Source organism: Telmatherina bonti, assembly GCF_933228915.1.
Source record: "Telmatherina bonti genome assembly, chromosome: 14".
In the NCBI taxonomy this organism is placed as follows: Eukaryota; Metazoa; Chordata; class Actinopteri; order Atheriniformes; family Telmatherinidae; genus Telmatherina; species Telmatherina bonti.
In genome coordinates, this window is record NC_136612.1 from 8,810,676 (window position 1) to 8,829,508 (window position 18,833).

An 18,833-nucleotide genomic window follows, 5' to 3' on the forward strand; every position below is an offset into this window, starting at 1 on the left:
CCTCACCTGAGAGTTTGTAGTTTACAGTGTGAACTATTCAGTTCAGACAACAGTTTCACTCCTGTGCTCAGCAGGTTGTTGTGATTTAAATGTAAAGCTTTCAGAGGGAAGGACTGGGAGCTGAACAATGAGGACACCGCTGCAAGATTTTCTTCAGAGAGGCCACAGATACTCAGCCTGATGAGAAAATAGATTACAGAAATATAAAATTTACATTAAAATGTTTCATATCAAATTTTACCATCAACTGTTTGTGACTCCCATCGAGATGACTGAGTGATTAATCATGTAATATAGCCAATGGGTCATCATGTACCATCCTCTAAATGTAAGCCTGGAAAGCTGTCAGACTCTTCAGAAAAAAGGAGGATGAACTGTTTTTTGGTGGATTCGGTTAACTGTTGAGAAAAAGCACCTACATGACCAAAATCTGTAACAATTTACAATACTGGACAAAAAATGTGTTTTGTTACTAAGGAGCGAAGGGGTCATACAGGGACTAATGGCTCTAATGGCTAGCCAGTACTTACTTGTGTCCACAGAGACCAGGTTTATCAGGGAACTACTGATTAGTATCAAGGAAACCAAAGGGGAAAGAATCAGGGACTAATAGATACTTAAGTAGTACTTACTAGTGACCATAAAGTCCAGTTGCTCCCTGACAAATCTGGTCATTGTGGTCACCAGCAGAGAAAGTTAAACGGGATCTATTCATGAGTTTCACTGACATCATGATTTTCCTGCGACTGACATGTTTTGGACTTTTCTTTTTTTTTCTGGAACTATCAACTGCTAATTGGAAAAATGGCAATTTCCCATCTCTGCAGGAGAAAAAAAGACTATTAAAAAAATAAAAATGGTAATTAGTAGGAATGCACCGATACCAGTATCAATCCCTGTGATACTGTGTGTACTCGTACTTGGTATTAATAAAAGTGTACTGATACCACAACCGATACTCAACAACACTAGTAAAGCCAGCGCAGATGTGTTTGATGACATGCTTCAGACATGTTTTAAAAGAAATAAATGCTTTGAAAGTTAAAATGGGACATTTTTCTTACACTAAAAGCAAGATCTTTGTTTCAAAACTACACATTTATAGTTGTATTTGGGTAAAATGTGCCAAATCAAAATAAAACTTGTTTAAAAAGTTAGATCTGTAATGTTATTATATTTGTATTGGTGTGGTAACTTCAGAGAGGATGGGTAATTTATTACAACCTAATGAAATCTCACACAGTAATAACAGCAATAATAACCATGGTCAAAATAATGTTCACATAAACACATTTGGTATTGGCAAATATCGGTATCGGAAGATATTCAAATTTGGGATCTGAACTCCCAAAAAGTGGATTTATTTAATAAATTATTTTTAATTGTTTGATTATAATCATAACTGTCCAGTTCTGCATTTGAAAATAAGGGAAATTCTTTAGAACTCGCCATTAACGGAGAGGGTGGATGACAGAAATTTTTGAAGTTAACTTTCTCCCTGTATCATAAATAATACTGAGATTTGAAGTAAAATAATAACACGGGAAAGATATCTAGTCTGCTCTGACCAGAAAACTCTGTTTTCCAGGAGTTTACTAGACAAGCTTGATTATAACTGATGTGAAAATATCCAGATAATCTGATAATATCTTGATCATCTGGTACAACGTAATCAAAAGAGGATCTTCTCGAATGATTCATCCTGCCTATCAGGGGGTACGTAAGTCGGGAAAAAGTATACATCAAGCCTACATGGACTTCCTTGTAACATTCAGTGGTGATGCCATAACAGACCTTACGGTGTGCATGAGTATAAATCCAGCTTTAGCTGTAAGAAACTGCCTGTTCAGCAGTAATTGCTACAAGCTTTAGCAATAAACACCATGCAGCTCTTCTAGTTCCAGCAGACTCTCATGTATGCTTCATCACTCAGAAGGTAATCCTGAGGCAAGCTGCTGCTTCACCCAGGAGGAATAACCTCACTGGAGAGCAGGAAGTTCAACACCTCTTCGTGTCAGTTTTTACAAATAATGGAAGCAACAGACCAGAGCAGCACAGTTACAAAACAGAAGCATTACGTTTCAGGACCATCAAGATCAGACTGCAAGACAATGAAAAGAACTGGTTTTGTTGTTGCTGAACACTCCTGTTCGTGTGGTATTTAGTTCACTCAGCATAGCAACTGCCCCATAAAGGCAGTCAGACCAGGTTTGATCCCTGACACACTTTGTCATCTACGTCTTGTAGAATAAAGGACATTACAGCCTACACAATGTTTTAGAATGTTTTATATTCATTGTTTTTATATGCTTGTTTGTAAGATGGTATCTTCAAATGATCATACATGTGTTTGACGTTATTGTGTCTAAGAAAATGTGCCAGTTCATAAATATGTCAGAAAACAGAGAAAACTGACCTGAGAGTTTCCAGTTTACAATGTGAACTCTGAAGCCCAGTAGATAGCAGCTTCACAGCAGAGTCATAAATACTCAGGTCCAGTTCTTTCAGACTGGAGGATTGGGAGCTGAGGACCGAGGACAGAGCTTCACATCCTTCCTTTGAGAGGATACAGCTACTAAGTCTGCAAAGACTTAGTAGCTGTATCCTGCCATTATGTTATTATAAAGTGAAATCTCAACCATTTCCTACACAACACTGATTCTGTTATTTTTGTCTGAAACAAATAGAAAAGTGCAGAGAAACGTTGTCCTCTGGCCTTTTTTTTCAGTGTGAACATTAAATGGTTAAAAAAAAACTGTTGAAATTCAGCAGCTGTAAGTATTTTTTACAATATTTTAACATTTGAACAGTTAACAATGCTGCTTTCAGGTCCAGGTTGTTGGTGAGACAACATCGCCACAACTGCTGCATGTCAACAATGAAGGGAGCCGCACTGTAAATGTGGGAATGCATGCAGCAATAGGACCAAGGTGGGACTTGAATTTTGAGCCATTGCAACACAAAGCTTCAGCCTGCATACACCTGCTTCTCTCATAGCCGGTCACCTACAAGCTGCTATCCGTCTGAAATACTGTAAAAGCTCCGTCAAGCAGAAAATGTTGATCTGATGACAAACTTATGCAGCACATGACAGACATCCCACATTCATGATGCAGACATGAACTTTATGATCTACATGTCTCCACCTGCTGGAGACACTCATTCACTGCAGTCACACCACTGACTGACCTCCATCCATCATCCATAGACATCCATCACTGTATAGCAACGGATGGATGGATGGAAACTGGAACATATTCATCTCAACATGAATGAGGGAAAACAGCTTTTCTTGTCAGCAAAGGGTTAAAACAATCTGTCTTTGTTGATTTGTCTTTTGTCACAGATGGATCAGGTCAGATTTTCATGTGAAACTACCTTCATTTGTGGTGTCGTTGCTGTTTGATGAAAAAGTCTCCCATTAAACATGAATGATGTCATTTCTTCTCATCCTGGAAATGAGCCTTTCTGAACATCCCATAATTACATACTTCATGCTTTATTGATTTAGAAAAACAACATTTGATCTTCAGAACAGCTAAAAGTAGTTCCAGGTAGAAATGATTTGTACATTTACAAGGTGTTGACAGTAAAATAATCTGTTATGAAGGAAGCTTTCATGATTTCTCTGTTTGACTCCATGAGGTTGAAGAGAAACAACAACATACAAATACAGAAACACAAATATTCAACTAATAATTAGAGAACAAGCAGGTTGGGATTTTCATGTGGAGAAATATTGATGGAAATAAAAATCATCATCAGCAGTGATTTCCTCCAGAAAGAAACAAACAGAAACAAACAGCACATAAGAAAGTCAAATAAACAACAGAACAGCAGAGCAGAAACGTCACAACAATAAACTCTGCAACAAACACACAAAATCACTTTATTCCACTTTACACAACTCAGCACTACATCCGATGCCACGAATCCAAATCCCGGATCCAAACCCAAGTCCAGCATGGAGCGGCTGAGTGAATGTGGTCTGGACTCTGTGGAGGAGAGTCCTGGTCTCAGAGACGCTGTAGAAGGACAGAATACCTGCTCCGTGATCCAGGTACACTCCTACTCTGGAGGAACGAGGAACTGAGATGGAGGTTCTGAAGCGGTTGTAGAAAAATGTATAAGTGTTTTGGTAACAAAATAATGCCCAAGATTTATCATTTTGTCCAAATCCACTTTCATCCCCAGCTCTGCTGATCGTCTTGTATGCAACCGCTACATAACCTGTTCCTCTCATTTCCACCTCCCAGTAACAACGACCAGTCAGACTCTCTCTGCTCAGAACCTGAAAGAATTCAGTAAATCTGTCTGGATGATGAGAATAAGACTGATGTTGTTGCATTAATGCCACCTTTCTGTTCCCGTCTGACAGTAACAGCAGTGTGTGTGCTGTGTTTGGATCAAGTGTGATTTCACATGAACATTGTAAGAATCCATCTCTGCTCTTTGGTTCAGGTCCTGGTCCTGGTTCAGGTCCTGGTCCTGGTTCTGGATGTGGCAGTAAAACATCCACAGCAGCGACTGCCAGTGAGATGTTTGTCCATCTGTCTGTCAGGATGTCCTGTAGTTTATCTCTGAGCTCTGACACAGCTGCTGTCACATCCTCAAAGTGTGTGAGAGGACGGATATTGATGCTGGATGAGTGTGTAGACTCACTGAGTGCTGACAGTGAGGGGTAGCTGTGTAGAAACTGGCTGTGATCCTCTGTGTGTGAGAGCTGCTTCAGCTCAGCGTCTCTCCTCTTCAGCTCAGTGATCTCCTGCTCCAGCTTCTCCTGAAGCTCTTTGACTCGCCTCACTTCAGTTACCTGCTGGGATCTGATCTGCTGCTTCACATCAGAGCTTCTTTTCTGGATGAGACGGATCAGCTGGGTGAAGATCTTCTCACTGTCCTCCACTGTTGTATCAGCAGAGTGATTGATGGCCTCCACCTCCTGTTGAAGCAGCTTCACATCTTTCTCTCTGTCCTGGATTCTCTGCTGGATTTCTAGTCGACTCACCTCCAGCTCTCTCTGCCTCTCAGTCCTTTCTGCTGCAGCTGAGACCGTGTCGTGGCCTTTATGTTCATCCACAGAGCAGAGATAACAGATACACTTCTGATCAGTACGGCAGAACATCTTCATCACCTCATCATGACGAGAGCAGATGTTCTCCTGGAGGTTCTTGGAGGGCTCCACCAGCTGGTGTTTCTTTAACGGAGCCGCTTCATAATGAGGCTGGAGGTGTTTGTCACAGTAAGAGGCCGGACAGGCCAAACAGGACTTGCTGGCTTTCAGTTTTCTTCCAGTGCAGACATCACAGGCCACATCTTCAGGTCCAGCATAGCAGTGATCAGCAGGAGCAGCTTGGAGTCCAGTCTTCTTCAGCTGCTCCACTAAAGCTGCTAACATGGTGTTTTTCCCCAGGACAGGCCTCGGTATGAAGGTCTGCCTGCACTGAGGGCAGCTGTAGATTCCCTTCTGGTCCTCTTCATCCCAGTGGGTTTTAATACACTCCATGCAGTAGCTGTGTCCACAGGGAATAGTCACCGGTTCCTTCAGTAGATCCAGACAGATGGAACAAGAGAAGGTTTCTCGCTCCAGCTCGTCTCCTTTCTGCGCCATTTCACCTCTCTGCAGCAGTGACGGTGTTAGTTTCACTTCCTCAAAGCTGAAACTAGTCTTAGCTCTGATCTACAAATCATGTGTTTGTTCAGAGAACGGAGGCTGTCGGCTCTTCCTCTTCACCACGTGTTGCTTCCACCAATCAGACAGCTGCAGATCTGCAGGGGAGGGAACAAGGAAACATGTGGCTTGTTCCAGGAAGAGGAGTGCTTTCAGAAGCAGCTTTAAAGCCTTTTCATGACAGATTGGTTTTCATCCAGTGGCAGATCCAGACAAGTTTCCATGTTGTGGCAAAGCAGCAGGAAAAGCCCTGATGTAGAAGAAAAAGATCCAGAAAAACTCTGTAAAATGATTCACTGCATCAGCATCCATTCTAAGAAAACAAAGACAATATTTAGGCTCCAATAAAAAGTCAAAGAAAAAGACATTAAATGACAGGACTGATATCAGCCTTTACTTTTATTGTGCTGTGCAGGGAAACATCTCCCAAACATCCACATGTGGAGCTTTTACACACTATTTCTCCATCCTGAGGACACGTAGATTCCTCACATGATCATCTTTGCAGTTTGATTCAGTTCATTATAAAACAGAGACACAATTAGAAAGATCTGATCCAGTTTCCTGCGATGGACTGGCGACCTGTCCAGGATGTACCCCGCCTCCCGCCCCGCAGGCTGCTGGGATAGGCTCCAGCTTGATCAGACCCTTGATCAGATAAAGCAGCTCAGATAATGCATGAATGAATGATGATCCAGTTTCAGTGTTTCTGTTCCAGGATTTGTATCATTTTTACTTTAATCATAACCACAGAGAAGACATTTTGGCTTCATGAGCAAAGCTTCAAATGTCCAGCAAGGCCATCATGTACATACAAGCTGTGTGACTTTAGTGGAACATAAACAGAGAATATAAAGTCACCATGTGGTCCAGCTCAAAGAAAAGGTGGAGAATGTTTTCCTCATCTTCACTTTTTCCCTCAGATGCTTCTCTCTCATTGGCCTTAAACTCTGATTCTCCTCCAATCCGTCTTGTCTCAAATAATGATTAAATTAAAAAAAAAAAAAAAAAAAAATCAAAGAAATCACATGAAACATCCAAGATTTGACCAAAAGTTTTAAAATAAAATAAAGATTCTTTGAACTCTGTTTAAAATTGTTGGATAAAAAATATCTCAACCTTTAGAAGAGGAGCGGTAGAGTCTTTGTACAGTAAATCTATCTTTCAGGGAGTTCACTGTCCACACAAATACAGAAGACAAGAAAATGTGAACTGCATCTGAGCTGAGAGTGAACTGAGGAACAGGAGCTTAAAACTGCATCTTCTTAGATGCATCTTCTTTTCCATGACAAACATCTTGTTCAGCTTTCCCATAACAAAAGAATAGGACGAGCGTTCACAGCACATGAAGACATTGTATGCTCACATAGGTAAAACAATTAGAACAACCATTCTTATTTTTCTCTACCAGAAATCTAAATGTAGAGCCAAACAATCAACGATTCAGTCCGTACGTCAACACAGGAACATATCAACAAAATCCACATAAGACACGGAAACATTGAATAACTGGGAGGATTTTAGTTTCTGACATCAGGAAGTAAAAGACACTTTGAAGAGAAACTGGATAAAAACGGCTGCACAGTGGCGTAGTGGTTAGCACTGTGGCCTCGATCCTCGGTAGGGGGATCAAACGGTGGCCTTTCTGTGTGGAGTTTGCATGTTCTCCCCGTGTATGAGTGGGTTCTCTCCTGGAACTGCGGCTTCCTCCCACCATTCAAAGACATGCATGTTAGGTTAACTGGTTCATCAAAATCGTCCCTAGCGATGTGTGTGAGTGTGTATGGTTGTGTGTCTCTCTGTGTTGGCCCAGTGATGTACTGGTGACCTGTCCAGGGTGTACCTGCCTCTCGCCCAGTGATTGCTGGGATGGACTCCAGCTTCCCTGCGACCCTTCATCAGACTAAGCTGTTTGGAAAAATAAATGGCTGGATAATGTAAATGACATTTAAAACGCGTGTATGAGTGTTACGGCTGCCTGTATTGCTCTTCAGCCTCCTAATTCTGAATCTTCAGCTGGGATAAACGCTCAAACACAGCTCTGATTGCTGCCTCCTGGCTGGGATTGGTCCGTCATGTCACCTGCTCATCCCCACCCTGCTCATTGGATAATTGGGACTTTGAACTCAGCTGACTCCACTAATCACCAGGACTTAAGACACCAGGAGTCCTTCATTCAACGGCTACCACTGGCTCAGTAGTGGTCTGCCCTCAGCTTGTGTGGTGACTCTAAACTGTTGTATGTTGGGAGGACTTTGACAGAGCTGCTTTATTTTCTGTGGTGTTGTTCATTGTCATGGTTCTGTGATGTTAGTTTTTTTTGTTTGAATGGTTAAACCAGTGTTTTTGTTCGGAAAACTGCTTTACGGGCTTGTTTTGCTCTTGGTTTGGCTATTTTGAGGCCATTCCTGGCCTGTTCTTGCTTTTTCTTCCACCATTGGACAATAAATCCGTATTGGTCCATATGTACACCTGGCCACAGGTCTTTCTTTTGTGCGGCTCAGTTGCCCTAGCAGAGTCTGGGTCGTAACAATGAGTGAAAGAGGCAGACATGTACAGACTGGTCTCTGTAACAGGATCACACTGTAAACTCAACACAGACTCACTGAGGAAGCAGAGGACCAGATTGCAAACCCAGGATGCAGCGGCTGAGTGAAGATGGTGTGGATGGTGTGGATGTGGATCAGTGTGTCAGAGGAGACTCTGTAGAAGGACAGCGTGCCAGCAGGAAAGTCCACATACACTGCTGCTCTGTTCGAGTTGGATGAGGAGGATGAGGGGAAGATGGGTGTGCATCTGTAGTTGTGACATACAGAGTTACGACCATCATCGTCAGAGCACTCTAGACTCCACGACTGATCGTTAGATCCAAACACGCACACATCAGCGTCTCCTCTCCTTCTGATTCCTCTGTAACTCACTGATATAGAAACGTCACCTCTCCACTCCACCTCCCAGTAACAGCGACCAGTCAGAACATCTCTACACAACAGCTGAGGCCAGACATCAAACCTGTCTGGACCATCCGGATATGGCTGAAGCTCCTCCACACGTGTCACTGTCTTGTCGTTGTCAGACAGTCGGAGTTTTCTGTTTACCGTGTTTGTGTCGATGGAGAGCTGACAGGAATCTGAAGGAGAACAAACACAATCCAGCTGCAGTTATTCATCTGTTATTGCTTCATTTCTCCACACTGATGAGTGGTGTGACGGTGACGATGGAGGAATTCCACTAGTTAAGTAAAAAAAAAAAAAAACAGCCTTACACTTTTTTAGACCTGGTCTCAGCCATCGTTCTCCAGCAGGCTCCACCCTGAAAGCAGGAAGGGGGTCAGAGCAGCACCATCTCTTTCAGCATGCAATCATGGACATTACATGGCTCTCATACATATGTTCCATACTAATTCATTGGATTACATGGCATGGAAGCCATTAGCATCACCAAAGCTAACACTAATATCTACTTGCTATGTGACAGAAGGGGGTATTCTATGCAGGGGGATTAAGGGAATGTCGTGCTTTTTTTTATTATTAATTTAAGATTATTATTATTGTTGGGTTGTTGTTTTTTTTTCAGTTTCTGAACTGCTTAATCCAATTATCTGGGGCTGCACGGTGGAACAGTGGTTAGCACTGTGGCCTCACAGCAAGAAGGTCACTGGTTTGATCCTTGGCTGGGGAGGGGTTCGGTCAGTGGCCTTTCTGTGTGGAGTTTGCATGTTCTCCCCGTGTATGCGTGGGTACTCCAGCTTCATCCCAGCATCCAAAGACATACATGATAGGTTAATTGGTTACTCTAAATTGTCCCTAGGACTGAGTGTGAGCTGAGTGGTTGTTTGTCTCTGTGTGGCCCTGTAATGGACTGGCGAGCTGTCTAGTGTGTACCCTGCCTGTCGCCCAAAGCCAGCTGGGATAGGCTTCAGCTTTTCCGCAACCCTATTATTGTTGTGATTATTATTATTATTTAAGATTGCACCATCTGATGGCAGCAAATTGTAGTAGCTCTGACTTGTGATCTTGATTTTTTTTTTTTTAAGTACAAACACTTCTCATATAGATATCAGCTTGATGTAGTTGACAGGAAAGAGAAGAGTATGCAGAGCGGGATTGAGGCAGAGGAGAAAGGAATGGAGATTTAAACCATTTCTTCCAACTGTTGTGATGGGTAATGTGAGATCGCTAGCTAACAAAATGGACGAGCTCGAGATGCTAACAAGGTCTCAGAAAGAATACAGAGTGCAGTATTATGTGCTTCACCGAGACATGGCTGCATGAACACATCCCTGACTGTAATGTGTCTGTACCGGGCTTTAAAACGGTCCGTGCAGACCGCAGTAGACAACACAGCGGAAAGCTAAAGGGTGGTTGAATTGCTGGTTTAACAGTGTTGGTGTCATCCTGGACATGTTGCTGTCAAGGAGAAGATATGCACAAGGGACATGGCTGTTAGCTGTGAGCTTCCGTCCATATTATTTACCCAGAGAGTTTACCTGTGTTATTCTGGTAGCGGTTTATATAATACCTGGTACAGGAACCAGACACAGCCTGTGATGTCATCAGCTCCGTCGTTGCTCGGCTACAAACACAGCATCCAAACTCATTCATGGTGATCTCCGGTGACTTCAACAACGTCTCCCTCTCTGCGACTCTACCAACATTCCAGCAGTTTGTCAGCTGCTCCACCAGAGAAAATAAGATCTGGGACTTATTTTATGCAAATATGAATAATGGATACAGTTGTGCTGCCCTGCCTCCTTTAGGAAGATCTGACCATAATCTGGTTCTTCTCACCTCCACCTACAAGCCCATCGTTCAGCAGCAACCAGTCATTACAAAGACTATCAAAATCTGGTCTGCTAAAACTGAAGATGCTCTTAGAGGAGGCTTTGAGGCTACAGACTGGAACGTCCTCTGTGAACCTCATGGAGACGACATCAACGCCATGACTGAGTGTTTGACAGATTACATAAACTTCTGTGTGGACAGCATCGTCCCAACAAGAACAGTGAGGTGCTTCCCCAATAACAAACCCTGGATCACCAGTGACCTGAAAAAGCTGCTGAACATCAAAAAGCTGAACAAAAACAACTTAAAATACAAACTAAGAAGTGCAAGGAGGACTACAGGAAGAAGTTAGAAAGTCAGCTCCAGCAGAATAACGTGAGGGATGTGTGATCTGGAATGAAGAAGATCACCGGCTTCAAAGTTATGAAGCAACTTGAGAAACTGAACCAGAACAAGGCTGCAGGTCCAGATTGTGTCAATCCCATATTTCTTAAGACCTGCTCAAAACAACTCTGTCCGATTCTCCTGCACCTTTTAAACAGCAGTCTGAGACAAAATGCCCAGTGCTGTGGAAAACAGCACTACATAAAAAAACACAACAAGCTGAACCAAGTGACTACAGACCAGTTGCCCTGACATCTCACATCACGAAAGTCCTGGAGAGACTCTTACTGGCTCACCTCAACAAGCAAGTAAACACCTTTCAGGACCCATTACAGTTTGCATATCATAATGGAATTGGGGTTTAAGACGCCATCATATACCTGCTCCAGAGAGCAAACCAGATGAAACAAATCAGCCCAATAGGCTACAAAATTGTCTCATAGACAGAAAGACTTGGATGTCTAGAAATTTTCTCCTCTTAAACTCAGATAAGACTGAAGTAATTCTCGTTGGATCTGAAAAACTCAGAGCTAAATTTTCCGGTTTTGTAATGAACCTGGATGGCATTACTTTAGCTTCCAGTGCTACAGTGAGAAACCTTGGAGTAATATTTGACCCTGACCTGTCCTTTGGTCCACATATTAAGCAGGTTACTAAAACAGCCTTCTTTCATTTACGTAATAAAGCCAAAATTAGGGACATTCTGTCTCAGAGTGATGCAGAAAAACTGGTTCACGCTTTTGTTACTTCGAGACTAGATTACTGTAACTCTCTATTACTGGGCTGTCCTAAATATGCCCTGAAAAGCCTTCAGCTGATCCAGAATTCTGCAGCCAGAGTCCTGACCAGAACCAGCAGGAGAGATCATATTTCTCCAGTTTTAGCCTCTCTTCATTGGCTGCCTGTTGAATCTAGAATAGAATTTAAAATCCTTCTCCTTACATATAAAGCCCTCCATAACCAGGCACCACCATATATCAAAGACCTCATTGTTCCTTATATACCAAGTAGAGTACTTCGTTCGCAGACTGCAGGCTTACTTGTGGTTCCTAGAGTCTCAAAGAGCCGAGCAGGAGGCAGAGCCTTTGGTTATCAGGCCCCTCTCTTATGGAATAAGCTCCCAGTTAGTGTTAGGGAAGCAGACACCCTCCCCACCTTTAAGACTAGGCTGAAGACTTATCTTTTTGATAAGTCCGATAGCTAGGGATGGTTAGCATCTCTTAGTTATGCTGCTATAGGTTTAGACTGCTGAGGGACATTTCCTGATACACTGAGCTTCTTTCTTTTTCTCTTTATCTCTCTCTTTTACCCCTCCCCCCCATAACAGTGTTGCATCATTAACATGTATGTCTCCTGTCTCAGCAGGTCTCCCTGGCCGGCAGTAGCAGTTCCTGTTGTCTGTTGTCTTTCTGTCCTCTTCCCCCCACACAGCAGAGGCAGATGGCTGCCTGTCCTGAGCCGGGTTCTGCCGGAGGTTTCCTTCCTGTTAAAAGGGAGTTTTTTCCTTCCCACTGTCGCCAGTGTGCTTGCTCAGGATGGGAGATTGAGTTGGACTCAACTCAATCTGTTGGTTTCCTTATATAGGCTGTTATGAATTGGCCTTCATTATGTTTTCCCCTCTGTCTGTAAAGCGTCTTGAGATAGCATTGCCGTGATTTGACGCTATATATATAAAGTTGAATTGAATTGAATTGAACACGCTCGCCTGGAACATTCAGGCAGCACTCTGAGGGTCATGTTCTTTGCTTTCTCAAGTGCTTTTAATACCATTCAGCCTGCTTTGTTATGTGAGAAGCTCCAAAATTTCCAGGTGGATACCTCCACAACCACCTGGATCTATGACTACCTCACAAACAGACCCCAGTTTGTGAGACTGAAAGGTTGTGTGTCTGAGATGGAGGTCAGCAGCACTGGTGCACCACAAGGAACTGTACTCTGGCCATTTCTCTTCACTCTGTACACCTCAGACTTCCAGTACAACTCTGAGTCCTGTCATCTGCAGAAATACTCTGATGACTCTGCAGTTGTGGGGTGTATCAGGGATGGACAAGAAGCAGAGTACAGAGAACTGGTCAGTCAGTTTGTTAAATGGTGCGGTGACAATCATCTCATATTAAATAGCAGCAAAACAAAAGAGATGATTGTTGACTTCAGGAGGAACAAGAATAAGCAAAGCACTGTTTCCATCCTGGGAGAGGATGTGGAGGTGGTGGAAGAATAAAAGTATCTTGGAGTTCAGCTGGACAACAAACTGGACTGGAAATGCAACACTGACTACATCTACAAGAAAGGTCAGAGCAGACTGTACTTCTTAAGGTAGCTGAGATCGTTTACGCCTGCACGAAGATGTTGCATATCTTCTATAAGTCTGTTGTGGAGAGTGCAGTCAGCTTTGCAGCATCTGCTGGGGTAGTAGCATCAGAACCAGAGACTTGAAGAGAATCAACAAACTGATCAAGAAAGCTGGTTCTGTGCTTGGAGTAACTCTGGAGCCGCTGGAGCTGATTGTCCAAAGAAGAACGCTGCACAAGCTGATGAAGATGATGGAGGATTCTTCACACCCTCTCCACAACACAGTGATGAAACAACAAAGTGTGTTCAGTGAGAGATTTCTTCAGGTCCGATGTAAGACTGAAAGATACAGAAGATCATTCCTGCACTTATAGGGGCACCCATTGCAAACTGGTGTATATGGAAGGTGCCAGACCAAGTGCAGCTCAAAGACCCCTATGATGATGATGAATTGTGGAATAAAGGTTCCCTTGCCTGGACATGGGTCACTGGGGCAGCCCTATGGAGCCAGACCTATGGGTGGGAATGCATATTTGCATGAAGACAAGAGCCTTGTGGCCAGGGCATTGCCCACGGGGTCAAATTGGGCTCAGCTCCTATGGTCTCACTACTCACAGCAGGGATTGGATGCTGTGTGAGTTGAGCGGCGGCCGAAGGCGGGGACCCTGATGGTCCAATCCTTGGCTTGCTCCCCCTTAATCTGAACCTGAGCAATGTTATGTTGTTGGACTTTTGTGCTCATCACAGATTGTCTATAATGAACACCATGTTTGAACAAAAGAGTGTACATATGCACACTTGACACCAGGAAATTCTAGGATGCAGTTCGATGATAAACTTTGTTGTCGTATCGTCAGACTTGTGGCTACATGTCTTGGACACTTGGTTGAAGAGAGGGACAATGTTCCGTGTCTCTATTTTCAAGAAAGACAGCCGGATCTGTAGCATTAAGGTCATTGGTGCCTGTTGTGGCCCAGAAGTCATTGATGGACACGAGCAGTAAGGGATGTGGTCAAGCTGAGGGAGTCCTACCGGGCCTTTTTTGGCCTGTGGTGGGGAATCAACCCTCAGCCTTTCCAGTAAGTCCCATTTAGTCTGTCAAATAGTTAAATCCTGAAATGAAGAAGAGCAATGTTGTTTTCACCCTGGTCATGGAACAGTAGACTAGCTCTACATGGATGGATGGATGTGATTCACAGCAAATATGGATGTGTTTACACACATTTGCCACATTGAAACGCTTTCAAGTTTGTAAAATTAATGGTTTGTTCCTTAAACATAACTTGTTACTCTCTTTGAGGTTTTTTGTTACTCTCTTTTAGGTTTTTTGTTTTTACCATGTATATTTTCTTTTACAAATCCACGTACATTACCGTCTGCCGTGTAGTGACAGGCTATGGTTTTACATCACAGTGTTGCTTGTGATGAAGAGTACCAAACCCTCTAAGGGGTTTTACCATGCAGAAATCTGTCTAGACTAAATCTAAATTTTTATGTCCTCCTTCTCTATCAGACATCATGTGTGGCTGGCAGCAGCATCTCCATACCTGAGTTTGTGTGGATCCTTCAGTGCATCTATAAGCAGCTTCCCTCCTGAATCTTCTGGGTGGTTGTAGCTCAGGTCCAGCAGTCTCAGATGGGAAGGGTTAGAGGTCAGAGCTGAGGCCAAAGCAGCACAGCCTTCTCTTGTGATTAGACAGCCTGACAGGCTGCAGAAAACACACAAATATTCAGAAGGAAGTACTGTTAAACTAAAGATAAATGTGCCTCATTCACCGATATCTTCCTATGAATGTTACTCAGTTCTAATACAAGTTTTGATTTTTTTTTTATAAACCCATCATGTCATGATATAAATAAGTTCAATCAATTTTAAATTTTAGTCAAATTTTTGTATTTTAGTTCAATTTTAGTATTATATTTTTAATTTTTAGTATTTAAATGATTTTTTTTTTTTTTTTTTTTTTTAATAGTTTTTAGTCTCAGTATTAGGATTATTATACACTCGGTCACTTTAACTGTGAACTGCACTTTACATCATGTCACATCCATTTAATTCAACTTAATTTGTAAATTTTGCTTTTTTTGAAAATGTAATGTCTCAAGACAAGTGTATATGAAAGGGGGATAGGTGTGTGTTTGCACAAGTGTAGATGTTTTAAAGTATGGGTTTTAGATCCTGGATAAACATCCTCTCATTTTGTTTGCACTACTGCGGTTTATTCAGCAAAATGACAATAAAGCTTGATTTGATTTGATTACATTGACAAACTTGTAAACTTGCTTGTAGCTTGCCTCTAAGTCTGTGAAAACTATTCCCTTTGTAAAATGAAATGATTTTCCCTGAAAATGTTTAAAAGACTGAGGGGCTGTGCAGACACAGAGGCAAAACACAGGTGAGAGATCCCAAAAGAAACACATGTAAACACATAATGTTACATAAATGTGTAGTGAAGTGTCCAGTTTTTTTAAGTTGAGAGTCTTAGTTATAAATAATTGTGCGGTGAGATTCGAATATCAAATATTATCTCGTATTACTTCTAAAGACAGCAATGTTACAGTCTAGCATGCCAGGATGTATGACCTCATGGTGTGAAGGAGAAAGTAGTACTCATTGAAACAAATGTTCATTTCACTTTACATACTGTTCCTTCCACAGTTTTTAAACTTGAAACCTCATTGTGAGTGTGAAGTGGATTAGTGGTTTTATTAACTGAGGGGACATATCATTAATCTCCTAAAAAAAGGAAAAAAAACTACTAATAAAAGCTACTGTAGTAGTACATATCACTTATTAAATTACATGCACTGCAGATGAGTGGCTATGCCTCTGGAGAAGTGGGAGACCATCTTCAGTCAGTGGTTTTGGAAGTTGCAGACGAGTTGGACATGCATATTGTTGTGAGCGTGTATGCTTGCAGTCTATTGCTTCCATGGTTTAAGAAGCCCTGTCATAGTTTTAGATCCCTTATTGACTGCCACTAATTCTTGAAAGAGTACAATGGATAAAAATCTGTTTATTTTTCCCCGAGGGGAATTATTTAGGGTCTGATCTCCAGTTAGGAGCAGGACTTAAGTAGGACTTCATTTGTTCACAAAGACAGCGAGAGAACAATACCCAGTCTTATAAAATATTATCAATATTAAAGATCTTTGCGCTGGTTTGTGAAAATAGCACAAAACCATGCCTATACAAGCTGTTACAGGTTCAGATCGCCTGATTCAAATTCCAACTTTATTGATATAGCGTCAAATCACGGCAATGCCATTTAAAGACACTTTACAGACAGGAAAAAAAAACATAATAAAAGCCAATTCATGATAGCGTATATAAGGAAACCAACAGATTGAGTTGGAAGCTCCAACTCAATCTCCCATCCTGAGCAAGCACATTGGCGACAGTGGGAAGGAAAAAACTCCCTTTTAACAGGAAGGAAACCTCCAGCAGGACCCGGCTCAAGTACAGGCAGCCATCTGCCTCTGCTGTGAAGGGGGGAGGAGGACAGATCTATTATAGGTTGTGGTCTAAAAGGCGTAGACCATAAACACACAGGTGGTCTGGTAATCATAGAAACACATTTTCCCAGCTTTTCTGATCACCATCAATTAATAATCACTTTATAATTTTAATTCATTTTTATTTTCATTCATTTATATGTTAATTAGGCCATTTAAAATATGTACCTGAGAGTTTCCAGTTTACATTGTGGATTCTCCAGTCCACCACACAGAAGCTTCACTCCTGGATCCTGCAGGTCGTTGTTACTCAGGTCCAGTTCTGTCAGACTGGAGGACTGGGAGGTGAGAACTGACGCCAGAGCTTCACAGCTTCTCCCTGACAGGTTGCACACATTCAGTCTGAGCACAGAGAAAAAAATCTGTGTATAATATAAAAAAGTATTACCCCTCATGTTTGTTATTCACACATAATTTGCATTAAAATGTTATCATAACTGATTAAATATATTGTTCCATTGAATCTAATAAATTCATTCAATTAAAGTTCAATTTCGAGTCAGGTATAGTCCCAAGCTACTTATAGGACTCTACACACTGGACAACTTCTCATTTAATTTGGATGACCTGAGGAGTGTGAGGTTTTTTTCTAAAGTCAATTATCATGTCCTTTGTCTTAGGGGCATTCAGATGAAGGTAGAACTACTTACACCAGTTTACAAAGCCATTCACAAATGGGTCATGTTTCTTATCGTCATTTTGTAGAAGGCTGACAATAACATAGTCATCTGCATACTTTAAGATTGACTTGTTACTGTATTTATTTTGACACATATTAGTGTTCCAGATAAACAGAAAGGAAGACAGGACGCACCTTTGTGGCAAACCCATAGAAGTGTGAATGTGTTCAGACAGACAATCATTCACTCTTACTCTTTGCCCTCTATTAAAGTCCAAAATCCAACCAACTAAAATCATTCAAGGTTGTTGGGGCTCAGAATTTAGGAACGGGAATGACCACAGCTTCATTCCAATCTGTGGGACATGCTATTCCTGTAACTGTTTTGTTTAGCTAATACCCACATCTGTTCTATTTATGTTCCAATATTGTTAGTGTACTTCTATAATCTTAGTTTGTTTTGATAAGATCTCATCCATGTTGCTCCAATAGCAAAACAACCTCACCTGAGAGTTTGTAGTTTACAGTGTGAACTATTCAGTTCAGACAACAGTTTCACTCCTGTGCTCAGCAGGTTGTTGTGATTTAAATGTAAAGCTTTCAGAGGGAAGGACTGGGAGCTGAACAATGAGGACACCACTGCAAGATTTTCTTCAGAGAGGCCACAGATACTCAGCCTGATGAGAAAATAGATTACAGAAATATAAAATTTACATTAAAATGTTTCATATCAAATTTTACCATCAACTGTTTGTGACTCCCATCGAGATGACTGAGTGATTAATCATGTAATATAGCCAATGGGTCATCCTGTACCATCCTCTAAATGTAAGCCTGGAAAGCTGTCAGACTCTTCAGAAAAAAGGAGGATGAACTGTTTTTTGGTGGATTCGGTTAACTGTTGAGAAAAAGCACCTACATGACCAAAATCTGTAACAATTTACAATACTGGACAAAAAATGTGTTTTGTTACTAAGGAGCGAAGGGGTCATACAGGGACTAATGGCTCTAATGGCTAGCCAGTACTTACTTGTGTCCACAGAGACCAGGTTTATCAGGGAACTACTGATTAGTATCAAGGAAACCAAAGGGGAAAGAATCAGGGACTAATAGATACTTAAGTAGTACTTACTAGTGACCATAAAGTCCAGTTGCTCCCTGACAAATCTGGTCATTGTGGTCACCAGCAGAGAAAGTTAAACGGGATCTATTCATGAGTTTCACTGACATCATGATTTTCCTGCGACTGACATGTTTTGGACTTTTCTTTTTTTTTCTGGAACTATCAACTGCTAATTGGAAAAATGGCAATTTCCCATCTCTGCAGGAGAAAAAAAGACTATTAAAAAAATAAAAATGGTAATTAGTAGGAATGCACCGATACCAGTATCAATCCCTGTGATACTGTGTGTACTCGTACTTGGTATTAATAAAAGTGTACTGATACCACAACCGATACTCAACAACACTAGTAAAGCCAGCGCAGATGTGTTTGATGACATGCTTCAGACATGTTTTAAAAAAAATAAATGCTTTGAAAGTTAAAATGGGACATTTTTCTTACACTAAA

At 41.7% G+C, this 18,833-nt stretch overlaps 2 protein-coding genes across 2 annotated transcripts in view; both read right to left on the reverse strand.

Moving 5' to 3' along the window:
- LOC306765195 (NACHT, LRR and PYD domains-containing protein 3-like) overlaps positions 1–18,833 on the reverse strand; it is a gene marked incomplete at its 3' end in the record, with an annotated part of 33,524 nt that overhangs the window by 9,489 nt on the left and 5,202 nt on the right. Inside the window, exon 3 of the mRNA XM_079252591.1 lies at positions 16,813–16,986. Within this exon, the coding sequence (XP_079108717.1) occupies positions 16,813–16,986 (174 nt within the window). The remainder of the gene's footprint in view (positions 1–16,812; positions 16,987–18,833) is intronic.
- Positions 3,575–5,608, reverse strand: LOC306765196 (tripartite motif-containing protein 16-like; the record flags this gene model as incomplete). Its single annotated transcript, XM_079252592.1, is given in 2 exon segments — positions 3,575–3,958; positions 3,961–5,608. Coding segments are annotated over 2 exon segments (1,692 nt in total). The 3' UTR covers positions 3,575–3,914.